Source organism: Zeugodacus cucurbitae, chromosome 3 (genome assembly GCF_028554725.1).
Source record: "Zeugodacus cucurbitae isolate PBARC_wt_2022May chromosome 3, idZeuCucr1.2, whole genome shotgun sequence".
Taxonomy (NCBI): domain Eukaryota; kingdom Metazoa; phylum Arthropoda; class Insecta; order Diptera; family Tephritidae; genus Zeugodacus; species Zeugodacus cucurbitae.
The window spans coordinates 41,035,718-41,050,929 of record NC_071668.1 but is presented as its reverse complement, the minus strand read 5'-3'; the positions used below and the strand labels follow the sequence as shown (position 1 = coordinate 41,050,929).

The window sequence follows — 15,212 nt, the reverse complement described above, 5'->3', positions numbered from 1 at the left end:
TTTTTGGTTTTTGCCATTTTGTGGGCGTGGCAATGGTCCGATTTCGCCTAAAGCAACCCTCTCACTGCCCCAAGGAACATGTGCTCCAAGTTTCATTAAGACATCTTAATTTTTACTCAAGTTACAGCTTGTACAGACGGACAGACAGACAGACGGACAGACGGACGGACAGACATCCGGATTTCAAATCTACTCGTCTCCCTGATCACTTTGGTATATATGACTCTATATCTAACTCGTCTAGTTTTAGGTGTTACAAACAACCGTTATGTCAACAAAACTATTATACTCTCGTAGCAACTTTGTTGCGAGAGTATAAAAATATGGTGTTAGGTCTGTGTAACGCGTGGTTGCCATACTGTAAGAGGCCAAAGTTTTTTGTAAAAAAATTTTCGAACCGCCATAACTTTAAAACTAATTTAAAACACCATGTGACTTTTTTGTACAGAATTTCTCAAACTTTAAAACTGTGTATCGTTTAAAATTAGTATTTCATAGCAAAAAATGAGAAAATTTTTTTTTTTGAATTTTTATGGCAACCCCTCGTTACACAGACTTAACACCATATTTTTATACTCTCGCAACAAATGTTGCTAAAGAGAGTATTATAGTTTTGTTCACATAACGGTTGTTTGTAACACCCAAAACTAAAAGAGTTAGATATAGGGTTATATATACCAAAGTGATCAGGGTGAAGAGTGGAGTTCAAATCCGAATATCTGTCTGTCCGTCCGTCCGTCCGTCCGTCTGTGCAAGCTGTAACTTGAGTAAAAATTAAGATATCTTGATGAAACTTGGCACACTTATTTCTTGGCACCATAGGAAGGAAGAAAATGAGCAAAATCGGATCACTGCCACGCCCACAAAATGGCGAAAACCGAAAACACATAAAGTGCCATAACTAAGCCATAAATAAAGCTATGGAAATAAAATTTGGTATGAAAGATCGCATTATGAAGGGGCATATTTAGATGTAATTTTTTTGGTTAAGTGGGCGTGGCCCCGCTCCCTACTAAGTTTTTTGTTCATATCTCGCAAACCAATAGAGCTATATAAACCAAACTTTCTGCAGTCGTTTTTTTTTAGCCACTTCCAAATACAGTCCAAAACTGAAAGAAATCGGATAATAACCACGCCCACCTCCCATACAAAAGTTAGGTTGAAAATTACTAAAAGTGTGTTAACTCACTAACGAAAAACGTCAGAAGCACTAAATTTCACATAAGAAATGGCAGATGAGAGCTGCACTCAGATTTTTTTACAAAATGGAAAATGGGCGTGGCGTCGCCCACTTATGTGTCAAAAACCATATCTCAGGAACTACTCGACCGATTTCAATGAAACTTGGTTTGTAATAGTTTCCTTACATCACAATGAAATGTTGTGAAAATAGGCCAAATCGCTTTACAAGCACGCCTACTTCCTATATACCAGAACTTTGAAGACGATCTGAGTCGTTTACTTTACAATATATAAAGTAAGCACTAGTGAAGATATCGGTGCAGAACTTTGCACAAATACTATGTTTATAGTGTGGCAGCCTCATTCTAAAAATCGCCGAAATCGGACCATAGGTTTTTAAGGCCCCATATATCGAACACGAGGACCTCAGTGCTTCTAACCTAATATTATGGTTTCCAACTTCCAATGGACTTTATACAATATATATGACGAATATGTGGGTCAAATTGTGTACTATACAATATAAATAAAGTTAAATAAATAAATTGCGAGAGTATAAAATGTTCGGTTACACCCGAACTTAGCCCTTCCTTACTTGTTTATTTTAGGTTTTACATATACTATAAGATATATCATTGCCAAAGAAAATAAAGAACTTTTTTCCAGAGAATGCCTCATATTCATTTTAACGAAAACCGCCTATATATATCTTAAATAACGAACATCGGGGATTTGTACGTACTCGGTTTAACGAACAACATGAAGAAGACATATGAAAAAAGAGGACAAAATCAAATGGCATCGAACCAGAATTAAAAATATAACTTGAAAAAATTCAAAAGAAATGTGCAAATTGAAAAAATTCTGAATTTTATGAAAAATCTTAAATTTATGGATCAGCACCAAATAGAAGTATAAGTGTCAGAATTGGTTCATTTTGGAAGAATTTATTGGATTCGAATTGTTTTGTTATGGTTTTTAATTTTTTAACAAATCATTAATAAAACAATTTATTAAACTGCAATTTACGGATATTTAACTCATTTATATTGAAAAACTTACTTACTAAGTGAGTACTCGAATTAACGAAAAATTCGATAATTAATTTAAAATTGATTCAGTTAGAACCAAGCCACGATCCATTTCCTTACCTTTTATTCATATTTTTATTTTGTTTAAATTTATTTGCATCAGCTGATGGATACCAATTCACAGAATAATACATTTGTACTTATGATTGTACATGGTTAATTGTAATACACATTGTAAAACAGAAACCATATATATATATTTATACAGCCCTATTCTGTGCACTTTACAAATTCAACAAATTTCTAATTTGTAAAAAAATTAAATTTATCAAGCATTTCGTATTCTGTGTCTAAAATAAAAAGCTTTTTTCTTGATAAGTTGTTAAGAAGTAAAATGCTCTTGGCAAATAAAATATCACGTTGTGGATAGTTGTGAAAATGAATTTTTGTGAAGGAGATCTTTTACTTTTGTCGTTATTTTTATACAAAGAGGAAAAATATGAGTATGTTGATGGCTCGCGTTATTGAGCCGTTTTTATATTAAGAAGTTTATTTTTCCTTTTAATGAGGGTAACTTTGACGAAATTGTTTTCTATATGTACATACATATATTGCATTCGATTAGTTTTGCCAATAATGAACTAAGTTTAGATTTCGTAGTCCCCAAGGAACTTTTCGGAAGCTAAACCAACTAAATCAAAATTATATTCCAAATATTTTTAAATCTATTACAAAGGACCTATGTATGTATTATATTATATAATATTACTAGTGACCGGACCACGCATTGCTGTGGATAAGGAATATTTGATAAATTGAAATTATTTAACTACTTTCCATTTTCTCCGTCAGCTTTAGTGGTTTACGATAAATATACCAAAACTCTCTCTTGGGTTTTTTCGTACCTATTTCATGTGTTCCGAACTTTATAACTCAAATTGTAGCTTTGTTATATTCCTTTTTTGTTTAACTATAATTATTTAGTCGTTGCAGAAGTCCGATTTTGGCCATCAAGAGTTCCAACCTTCTCATAGTAACACAATGCTTAAGTTTGAGCTAAGTTATATTAGGATATCCAGATCAAATTATCGCTTGACCAAATGACCGACCGGATAGACGGATGTTGAGCAGTGACCACGTCCATTTACGTAACAATGTGTAAATCCTATTGTCCTTCGGTATTGTGAATATCTGTTGCAAAAGTCTTAATTAATTTTTTTTTTTATTTTTTGCATTTGTCCGATTTTGCCTATCTACAATACAATCTCATATTGCTAACTGAAACGTATACGAACGATTTCATTTCAATTCAAATTATCGCTTGACCGAATGGCCGAATGGACAGACGGATGGACATTGCGACTAAAATTTTCAATATAAATTATCCTACAACATGTAATTTTTATATACATATGGATATAGATATTGCTCCGCGGAGGAGCAAAAGACTCCGGGGGATGTGGGATCGAAAAGCGAATATATAGCCCCTGCCATCCGATTATCAACCTCATCTACGCGGCACCCTCTGTATGGTTAGCAAACGAGGTTCTGGCGACCGAGTAAAGGCCGTATAACCTTCTCATCGGTATAAAAACCGGATCGATAAACTGATAACAGGTCAATCAAAATAAATAAAAAATTAAAAATAAGTCCAGATTCGTAGCATGGAATATTTGCGCATTCTCAGAATCTTCACATCTAGCCAAAGAGCAAAGGACTTACTGTAAAATTAATGTTAAATTATTAACTATTTTATAACAAACATTATAATGCATTTGAAAACTTACGTAATAAAATAATTCAATTCAATTTTCAATTCAATTCGAATATAATTGGACAGAAATCAGCTGTTTCTGTTTACATTATTTTTTCCCACACGTGTGGTGGAAAGCTATGCGTACTTACTTGATAAAAATCTGAAAAAAATTTCAATTGTTTTGTTATTTTGTCAAGTGCACAGAATAGGGTTGATAATATGCCTGTCTATGACGTTAAAAATAATATAAGTTGAAACCAATTATGATAGTGTACAAGATTACGACGCACTGCCGTCACTATCGTCAGAATGAGAATAGGCAACATGAAGAAATGTCAAATGGAAAACGGATATGTAAAACATATTGAACCAATTTGAATAATGTGCAAACAAAATATCGTATTTATAAAATTATCCAATATAATAGTGCATATTTATAATTAAAATTGTCTTTTTTATTACAAAAAGTTAGCTATTTTTGAGAACTTTTATGTTGGTTGGGAAAGTGCAAAAACTCTTTATAGACGATTTTTTGTACTTATGTTAGAATTTTAAATAATAATAAAGCACTACCATTCACTTCGACTGCTTGTTTTCCTCGCGTGATTCTAACGATAGTGACGTCACGGCACACAAAATAAAAAACAAAAAAGATAACGGTAAACTGTATTCTAATATTCTTGAGTTAATACTCCCATATAACCTGTAACTATTTTATGTCGTCCTGAAATGCGTTCGATAAGCTTGGACATTTAAGATATTCATTATATATAGCGCTTGCGCGGAAATTAATACTATTTGTGATTTTGTGACAGAAATGTTGTTTAGATTGAACTTTCAATAAAATGTCGAACTATATTTGTATTTTAAATTATATATAATAAAACTGTTCTCTCGTAGTATGATGTGCTGGATGTGTAATTTGTCCGTTTTGAGTGAATACCAATTTTAAATTAAAAGAGAGTGAGGTAAATAAAAATGAAGGCATATTCAAGATACTGTTTTCCCCGTTGTTCAAAAATGAATTAAATTATATTTACACAATGAATATTTGAAAAATCCGAACTGTGTAAAAGTTTATTGTGCATACAAAAACTATGAAATGGTTATTTATATATATAAATATATATAATCTATTCATATAAGTACAAGTATATAATTACATATATACATATATGGGTGCGAAATTGGAAATTGAAAATTTAGTTCGAGGATAGAAATTCAAAACTAAAAATATTTGTTTTATCATTTCAGTAATGTAAAAACAATAATTTTCAGTTATCTCTTAACTCCATAGCGAGATAACAATTCAATATTAAAAAATACGTTGTTTATTGACAACATTCGTTCCCGTTTTAATTGTTTATTAGGCAATGCGCACATTTGGAATGCGTAACGGTTTGTATATTCTTTTTATAAATTAATTTAAAAAAATATATAAAACTTTTAATTTTATAAGATTCTCAACTTAGTTATGCATTCCTTAGTGAGGAGAATTACTAAACAACCTATACCACCCTATGTGAAAAAAATTAAAGTATTAAATAAAAGTATAGCATATAGGATTGTCTCAATTAATACCACTAGCATGAGAACAGAAACCTTAAACTGTTGAGCTGATCAGATAAATACAACAATGCGTTTAAAAGGTCATTCTTACCAATTGCACTAATTGAGCTTATTGAATATCATAAACTCGAAGATTTAAAAAACTATTAACTCAATATTATTCGATTCTATATATTAACTAGCTGACCCGGCGAACTTTGTACCGCCTAACAGTCAATGAATGTGGTGTTACAGATAAGCATAACTTTATGATTTTTTGAAAGCAATACAATGAATACATATAATATTTATAGCCGCCCGGTACGTGCTTCGCTACGTATAAAGTGAAATATTAAATCAAACTCATTTATAAAAATTATATTTAATTATTTGCTAGCTATCCAAAACATTTGGATAAACAATATTTTTTGTTTTTCCATTTTGAGCATGAATAAACAAACGGCTGGGGGTACCGACTCTGGAACAGGCAACATAAAGTTGGACATGTGAAAAACATGATTCCTCCAAATTCACACCACAAACGTTAAGTGTTTGCCCTTGAGCTTTGTTGATGAACATCGCAAATGATAAACGCACAGGATATTGTAATCGTTTGAATTCAAATGGCATATCAGTTGGAATCATAGGGATACGCGGTATTACACAAACTTCTCCTTTTGATTTACCAGTTAAGATCGTAGCTTCAATCAAATTTGGCAATAAATTTTTCACTGCCAATCTGGTGACATTACACAGTTTTGGTGGATTAATATTCCGCAATGATATAATCAAAGAACCCACTTTCAGATTCAAGCAATGCGGTGGCATACCAGCCGGTTCTAATGAATTTAAAAATTCAGTTGGATAATTCATTGCCTCTTCTTGATTCATAGCACTGTCAATTGATTTATATGTCGTGACTACGCCTGGGAGTTTTGCTTGAATTTGAAAATTTATGGCATTGATATGAATGTTCTTCGGTGCTAAAATGGCGCGTTCTCTCAACCAATCATGGTTTCTGTAATTCTGAAGAATATTTGGAAACACATATTCAATCAATTCATCTATCGATTTCGGAATTGTACAAAAATTGTTCGGTACAGTGATCAATCCGTTGGTTCTGTCGATTTGTTTTTTGCCATCACCAATTTGTAACAATTGTTTTGAAAACTCATGGGCAGCTGGATCATTTTATAGGTGAATACGCATATTAATGGTCAGTGTCAATTTTTGTACATATCTTCAAAGAACTGATGACTTCAAACAGGCATTTATTTCATCAGCAGGAGTTGACCGAGGAATGACAGGCAATTTTTGTCGAAAATCCCCTGACAGTAACATCAAAGCACCACCAAAAAGCTGTTGGTTACCACGTAAATCTTGCATTGTTCGATTAAATGCTTCTAGTAATTTTTTATTCGCCATTGTACACTCATCCCATAAAATAATTGACGTTAACCGCAGAACTTTTGCCATAGCAGAATTTCTTGAAATATTGCAAGTTGGAGTTTCAATTACCTGTACATTCAATGGCAATTTTAATGCAGAGTGTGCTGTCCGACCACCTTCTAATAATGTAGCAGCAATTCCCGAAGATGCAAATGCCAATGCAATTTTCTGTTCCGATCGCATAGTGGCTAAAATCAGTGATATAACGAACGAACCACCAGGTGCATCCAAGAAATATAACCCACCTGCATTATTGGAAATGGCTTGCATGATTGTGTCATAGACATGTTTTTGCTGAATATTCATTTTGGTTATATTCGATTGTACAAATAAACGCAAACCTGCTCACGTTGCAATTCACGATCAAACAGATCATGCATGTCACGATTTGGTGCGGTCATACCCAATTGTACTAATGTTTTGTTTGCAATCCGTAGACACATATCTTCAATTATTATCAAAGCTTCGTTGTACATTTCCTTAAAATAAGTGGAAAATGTGACTTAAGAAATTTCTACAAATGATGAAATGTCAACACACTGAAAATATTATTTACCTGTTCGTGGATCAATCATTGGTATATTTATATTATAGCCATCGTCACCTTTCCAATGCAATATTGGGTATTGTAATGCGTCGTAACTACGATGAAGTTCCGAAACAAGTTGCAATTGGTCATTTCTACGATGAAGTATAATATCACGTGATTGAAACTGATCACCACGAATTACAATTGCAACCTCATCAATTGTCGGTGCATTGAATCGCCTTTCATGCTCTCCAAAAGGTGTTCTATCAGCCCTTATTACGATTTAATGATGACCAGAGGGCATACGATCGAGAGCAATTTTGAACAATTGAACTAATGCGTTCGAAATTCGAATAGCAATTACCCGCTTGAAGAACAACAAAGCAGCGGGGGCCGATAGATTACCGGCAAACTATTCAAATACGGCGGCGAAGAACTGATAAGGTGCATGCATCAGCTTCTTTGCAGAATATGGTCGGAAGAAAGCATGCCTGACGATTGGAATCTCAGTGTGCTCTGCCCAATCCATAAAAAGGGAGATCCCACAATCTGCGCCAATTACCGTGGGATCAGCCTTCTAAATATCGCATACAAGGTTCTATCGAGCGTACTGTGTGAAAGACTAAAGCCCACCGTCAACAAACTGATTGGACCTTATCAGTGTGGCTTTAGACCTGGAAAATCGACAACTGACCAGATATTCACCATGCGCCAAATCTTGGAGAAGACCCGTGAAAAGAGGATCGACACACACCACCTTTTTGTCGATTTTAAAGCTGCTTTCGACAGCACGAAAAGGAGCTGCCTTTATGCCGCGATGTCTGAATTTGGTATCCCCGCAAAGCTAATACGGCTGTGTAAGTTGACGTTGAGCAACACCAAAAGCTCCGTCATGATTGGGAAGGACCTCTCCGAGCCGTTCGATACCAAACGAGGTTTCAGACAAGATGACTCCCTATCGTGCGACTTCTTTAACCTGATGCTGGAGAAAATTATAAGAGCTGCAGAACTAAACCGAGAAGGTACAATCTTCTACAAGAGTGTACAGCTCCTGGCGTACGCCGATGATATTGATATCATCGGAAGCAACAACCGCGCCGTTTGTTCTGCTTTTTCCCGCATGGATAAGGAGGCGAAGCGAATGGGTCTGGAGGTGAATGAGGACAAGACGAAATATCTCCTGTCATCAAACAAACAGTCGGCGCATTCGCGTCTTGGCTCCCACGTCACTGTTGACAGTCATAACTTCGAGGTCGTAGATAATTTCGTATACCTGGGAACCAGCATCAACAACACGAACAATGTCAGCCTCGAAATCCAGCGCAGAATAACTCTTGCCAACAGGTGCTACTTTGGACTGAGTAGGCAATTGAACAGTAAAGTCCTCTCTCGACGAACCAAAATCAAGCTCTACAAGTCGCTTATCATTCCCGTCCTGCTTTACGGTGCAGAAGCGTGGACGATGTCAACATCAGATGAGACGACACTAGGAGTTTTCGAGAGGAAAATTTTGCGCAAGATTTATGGTCCTCAGAACATTGGCAACGGCGAATACCGCAGACGATGGAACGATGAGCTGTACGAGTTATACGACGACATTGACATAGTTCAGCGAATAAAAAGACAGCGGCTACGCTGGCTAGGTCATGTTGTCCGAATGGACGAAAACACTCCAGCCCTGAAAGTGTTCGATGCAGTACCCGCCGGAGGAAGCCGAGGAAGGGGAAGGCCTCCACTCCGTTGGAGGGACCAGGTGGAGAGCGACCTGGTTACACTTGGGATCTCCAACTGGCGCCGAACTGCGAAGGAGAGAGAGAGGTGGCGCACTATCGTCGATTCGGCTATAACCGGCTAAACGGTTGCAACGCCAATCACATACAATGGTTAGGGTGGAGTTTGTAATGGTGGCAATCTCACTTTGCCATTAGCACAACACATGCCGGGCGTTTCACCTGGAAATTTTAAATTACGTTCACTCTGCGATGCATTAGCTTGTGCTCGTTCATCTGGAGTCTGTGATCGCCGTAGCATTTTTGTGATTGTAATGCCGTAGCATTTGCATGACACGTTCGCCGACCTATATTTCCTCGTGTGGGTCGTGGCATTTTTCTTTCAATTAAAAAAGAATAAATTAAATTAAAACAAGTAAGGAAAGGCTAAGTTCGGTGCAACCGAACATTTTATACTCTCGCAATTTATTGAAGAAATTTTATTAAGATAACGCACAAAATACCCATAAATTCGGCATAAAGTTTAATAGAATAATGAAAGTCATATATAGATATGAGGGCTGAGGTAATTCCTGAACCGATTTCATTCAATTTCACCAGCAAGATACGCTATATCCAATACTATACGCTCACTTAATTTTGCTAAGTTATATCATATGTTAACCAATGCATATATGCGTAATAAAGCCCAACGAATTTTTGAAAAACCTATAATTATTTATATGGGAGCTAGGAGATGTTGTGACCCGATTTTAATAATTTTTGGAACAGAGACACACTATTGGAAGAACACAATTTTCTCTGAATTACATTAAATTAGCTGAGAGATTTCCCCATATTTTCGGTTAAAATTTAACCTTAGGCGCTGAGTTCAACATGTTCGATATCTGGGGCCTTGAAAAGTTATAGTCCGTTTTCGACAATTTTTTCGATGTGATGCCACAGATCACATACTGTATTTGTGTAAAGTTTTATTTCGCTATCAGCATTGGTTCCGAATGTATATATTATAAAGTGAAGGAATCAGATGGAATTCAAAATTGAGTTATAAAGAAAGTAGTCGTGGTTGTGAACCGATTTCATCCATTTTCCACACATGTCATCAGGGTGTTAATAAAATATTATATACCGAATTTCATTGAAATCTGTCGAGTAGTTCCTGAGATATGGTTTTTGACCCATAAGTGGGCGATGCCACGCCCATTTTCCATTTTGTAAAAAGATCCTAGTGCAGCTACCCTCTGCTATCATTTCTGTGAAATTTTGTGTTTCTGACGTTTCTCGTTAGTGAGTTAACGCATCATTTTTGGACTGTATAAGAAAACGGCTAAAAGAAACGACTGCAGAAAGTTTGGTTTATATAGCTTTATTGGTTTGCAAGATATATACAAAAAACATATTTGGGAGCGGGGTCACACCCACTTTTCCAAAAAAATTACATTCAAATGTGCCCCTCCCTAATGCGATCCTATATTCCAAATTTTATTTTCATAACTTTATTTATGGCTTAGTTATAGCACTTTATATGTTTTTGGTTATCGCCATTTTGTGGGCGTGGCAGTGGTCCGATTCCGCCCATCTTCGAACTTAACCTTCTTATGGTGCCAAGGAACACGTGTTCCAAGTTTCATTAAGATATCTCAATTTTTACTCAAGTTACAGCTTGCACGGACGGACAGAAGGACAGACGGACGGACAGAAGGACAGACGGACGGACAGACAGACATCCGGATTTGAACTTTACTCGTCACCCTGATCACTTTGGTATATATAACCCTATATCTAACTCGTTTAGTTTTAGGACTTACAAACAACCGTTATGTGGACAAAACTATAATACTCTCTTAGCAACTTTTGTTGCGAGAGTATAAAAATGCCTACATTAATAGTGGTACACCATATGTTTTTTTCAAATAAGGAAACACATACATTCGTGTAATTCACTTCAACAGTTCAAAACTTACCGTTTTTTGCTCGAAAATTCGCTTTGCGCTATATTTATTTTTTTCACAAATTCACACAAATTTCAATAATTATTAAAAAAAAATATAATAACTAATAATTTTGCACCGCGGTAATTCCGGACACTACTGAACGTATGGGGCCAAAGAAAACGCTCCAGCAATGTTTACACTCCAATGTCATATATTCTCCTAATTTGAATTTTCTTAATGCTAAGAGTCAAAGCTCTATATACCTACAAAAAACAAAATATTCATGTATTTCTCTCTGCAAATGCTAGTTAAGATGGAAGTTCATAAATTTTGAGAGCGAAAGAGCGTAGCTAAGTAGGTAACAAATCGTTTAGTAAATGATTAAACTATTATTGATGTATGTATGTTAATATGAAAACGTATAATCCGCTGGCTAAGTGGGATGAATCTGACCAAACAAATGGGTTTTTGGTGTGTTTTTAAAAATAATACCACCATACATTGAGCACCTTTCAGCTTTCCAAGTAGGTACGAGTTAAATAAAAAAAAAAATTAACATATGTGTGGTAAAATTTTGGAAACATTTTGGCCGATAATCTCGAGACCCTAGTCACGGAGCGGCATCAAAAATACTCTATACTATAGAAATCAGCTTCCATTTGCTACCCATATTGTACAAACACATCCTAGGGTTACCCGGGTCCACGTTTTGGCCTATTTCTCGAGACCCTGGTATCCGATTCTTAAAATTTCAAAACACAAACCATCTACTGAATAGTCCAAACAAAGCCTAAAAATTTGGTTTGGATAGGTGATCCCATTCTTCAGTTATAAAGTCACAACGAAAAATGGCATTCATTTTTATATATATAGATACTAGCTTTATACCCGCGGCTTCGCCCGCAGTGGAGTCATTAAATAAGTATGAGAGATAAAGGGTAAGGGTATAATAATAGAAATGAGTCAATATGATAACTAAATTTGATTGTTTGGCTGAGATCAACAATTTTTAAAAATTACTACAGACAGAAGTTTCAATACTTTAATATATGCTTATTGAAATGCAACAACAAATGTTAAAATATATTTCACCGTAACACAAATAAATAATTCTGAATTCTAACAATTTAAAAAAATAAAATACAAAGTATTAATTTAAGATATTTTTGTAGATAATGTTATAAGTTTTCCTGTCGCGTGCAAATTTGTGTAAATTCCTGGCATTGGATACACGTGAACAGGCTACATAAAGCTGACCATGTTTGTCCTTGTGCCTTGTTTATAGTAACAGCAAAGCTAAGCTTGACAGGAAACTGAATCCTTTTAAATTGGAATGGAAGGTCAGTGGGAATAATTGGTATCCGAGGTATTATAACACTATTTCCCTTACCGACACCTGTTAAAATAGTAGCACCAAGTATGTTTTGTCCCAATTTTGTTATCCGAAGCTTTGTTCCATTACATAGCCGAGGAGCATCTAGATTTCGCATAAGCATTACTGGTACATTTAGTTTCAATTGAAGTTTATGTGACGGGGTGTACCGATAGTTCAAGTGAATTTAAAAACTCCACAGGATATGAAGTACTTAGTTCCGTATCCATAATTGTATCCATTGATTTCATTTCTCCCTTAACCTCGTTTGGTGCTAATATTGCTCTTGCACACAACCACTGATCACTACACAAATTTTGTTGTAATTCCGGAAAAACATTAGCAATGAGATCCACATCAATTTCTACTAAATTACAAAATTCTCTTGACAGTGATATGTAGCCTTCAGCGTCAACGTCTAAACAACCATCATCAATTTTCAACAACATTTCTGCGTAAAGTCCTGAATCCACGTCATTATGAAGATGCACCCTCATATTCGTTTTCAGGCGGAGTTTTTCAACTGTCGACCATAAGCTTGACGATTTAATGCACGCTTGAATTTCATCTGCTGGTGTCCCCCTCTGAATCACTGGGAGGGTTTGACGGAAATCACCAGCCAATAAAACTACCATGCCTCCCATTATATCTGTACTATCTCGCAAGTCCTGGTGGGTCCGGTTTAAAGCTTCTATAGCCTTCTTGTGAGAAATTGTACTTTCATCCCACACAAAAGATTGCATTCTCGCAGCATTCTACCTCGTGAACTATTTTTACTAAAATTACAGATAGGCGAATCTTCCTGCGCCAAATTCAATGGTAATTTTAAAACGGAATGTGCCGTACGACCGCCGTTTAATAGCGTCGCGGCAATACCTAACGAAGCTACGGCAACAGCTATTTTTTGGTCTTTTCTGACGGACATTAATAATAAGTTAAGTAAAAACGTTTTTCCAGTTCCTCCTGGTGCATCGATAAAGAAGAGTCCACCACTACCGGAGTCTATTTTACGTAAAACTTGATGGAAAACATGATTTTGCTCTGGAAGTAATTGAGGAACTAATTCTGTCACTTGATGTTGCAGTGCTATGAAATCATAATCTAGCTCTCGTGCAATTCCATTATCAAAATCATCCATATTGTCTCGTCGAGGGCTCGACATTCCAAAATCATCTATTTTTGTTTTTTTAATATAAAGTACCCTATGTTGCTTCTAGTACCTTCAAGAGTATATGTACAATGTTTCATGATGATCGGTTCAGTAGTTTTTGCGTGAAAGCGTAACAAACAAACTTACATTCGCATTTATAATATTAGTAGGGATTAGACGATTGTAGTCAAAAATAACAATTGTGATATGTAGGATATATGAAAGAAAAGTCAACCGAAGAGGTGGAATTAAATGGGTCTAGACCTAATTAATCACTTTATTGGGAATAATTAAGCTAGTGCAGGTCTTAGTATTTCTTTGTAATTAGAATAAATATTTTTTTTATGAAGATGTATGTACATATAGGGGTGGTAAATCGTAGATTTCACCATTTTCCCAACAAACTGTAGTACAGTAATCACCGCTCAAGTGCCCCTTCTTAACATGCAAGACTTTTGAGACACTTAAGCGGGAGAGGCACTTAAATGAATTCCGCTTAAGTGCCTCGAGGTACTTACCAAGCTTTTTCCCAAATACTTCGATCTAATATTTTTTCTTTAAGAATGAAAGTCACATTTATTTCTTATTAATAACTATAAAATACTTACTAATAACAATGAATATGGAAAAAACATTACAAAAAATGTATATGTTTTTCTTTTGACAATACTTAACGCAGTCAATGTCAAACATATTAAAAGGCACTTAAAAGAGGAAAATTGCAAACAATTTTGTTTTTGTGGTTTTATTTTAAATAAAATATACATAATTATTAAATTAAATACCAATGCACTTTCAAAGCTGGAGAGTTTTCGTCCGTCCTTTTCCCTGAACTATGTCAATTTCGTCGTATAGCTTTTAGAGTTTGATTTTTGTTCGTCGTGAGATGACTTTCCTTTTTAATTGCCTACTCATTAAAATGTAAACTGTTGGCAAAAGTGATGGATTTCAATGCTGACATTGGTGTTAGTATGCTGATTCCGAGATAGACCAAATTATCTACAACTTCAAAGTTATGACTGTCAGTAGTGACGTTAGAGCTAAGCCGCGAATGCGTTGACTGTTTGTTCGATGATCCTTGTCCCCGTTCATCACCCGACCAATTCTCTTCGCTTCTTTGCTTAGTCTGGAAAAAGCAGAACAGACGGTGCGGTTGTTGGGCCCAATGATATCAATATCTTTGGCATACGCCAGGTTCTATTTAGCTCTGCATTATAGATTGATCTACAGATTGATTGAAAGAAACGGTGCCCCAATTTTGCAGCTGTACGTAAGGAGCTTGAAATCGTACCGCAGTTACCTTCACTGACGGTTGTGAGTTCACCTTCTCGAACCTTCCTTGTGTTTGTTGACAGCTGACCTATGCTGTATAGGGGTGCATATCTTTGCTACATACGCACGTCAAAAATACTGGATACATGTCGTCCATTTATTATCGATTTGGTTGTGATTTTTTCGATCCGGGGACAATTTTGACATGGCGGCGGGTGCAGTTTTCATAAGTACGCTCCAGGCGGTCATAAAAGACATA

The 15,212-nt window shown here is 35.6% G+C and overlaps 2 protein-coding genes across 2 annotated transcripts in view; both read left to right on the top strand.

The window, feature by feature from the left end:
• LOC105219910 (uncharacterized) overlaps positions 1–4,392 on the top strand; it is a 48,178-nt gene extending 43,786 nt beyond the window's left edge. The window contains exon 3 of the mRNA XM_054227502.1: positions 1,849–4,392. Within this exon, the coding sequence (XP_054083477.1) occupies positions 1,849–1,900 (52 nt within the window). The 3' untranslated portion in view covers positions 1,901–4,392. The remainder of the gene's footprint in view (positions 1–1,848) is intronic.
• A 390-nt stretch (positions 4,393–4,782) lies between these two features.
• Positions 4,783–15,212, top strand: part of LOC105219897 (uncharacterized) — a 201,268-nt gene continuing 190,838 nt past the window's right edge. The window contains exon 1 of the mRNA XM_054227504.1: positions 4,783–4,937. The gene's annotated coding sequence lies outside the window, so the exon portion shown is untranslated. The remainder of the gene's footprint in view (positions 4,938–15,212) is intronic.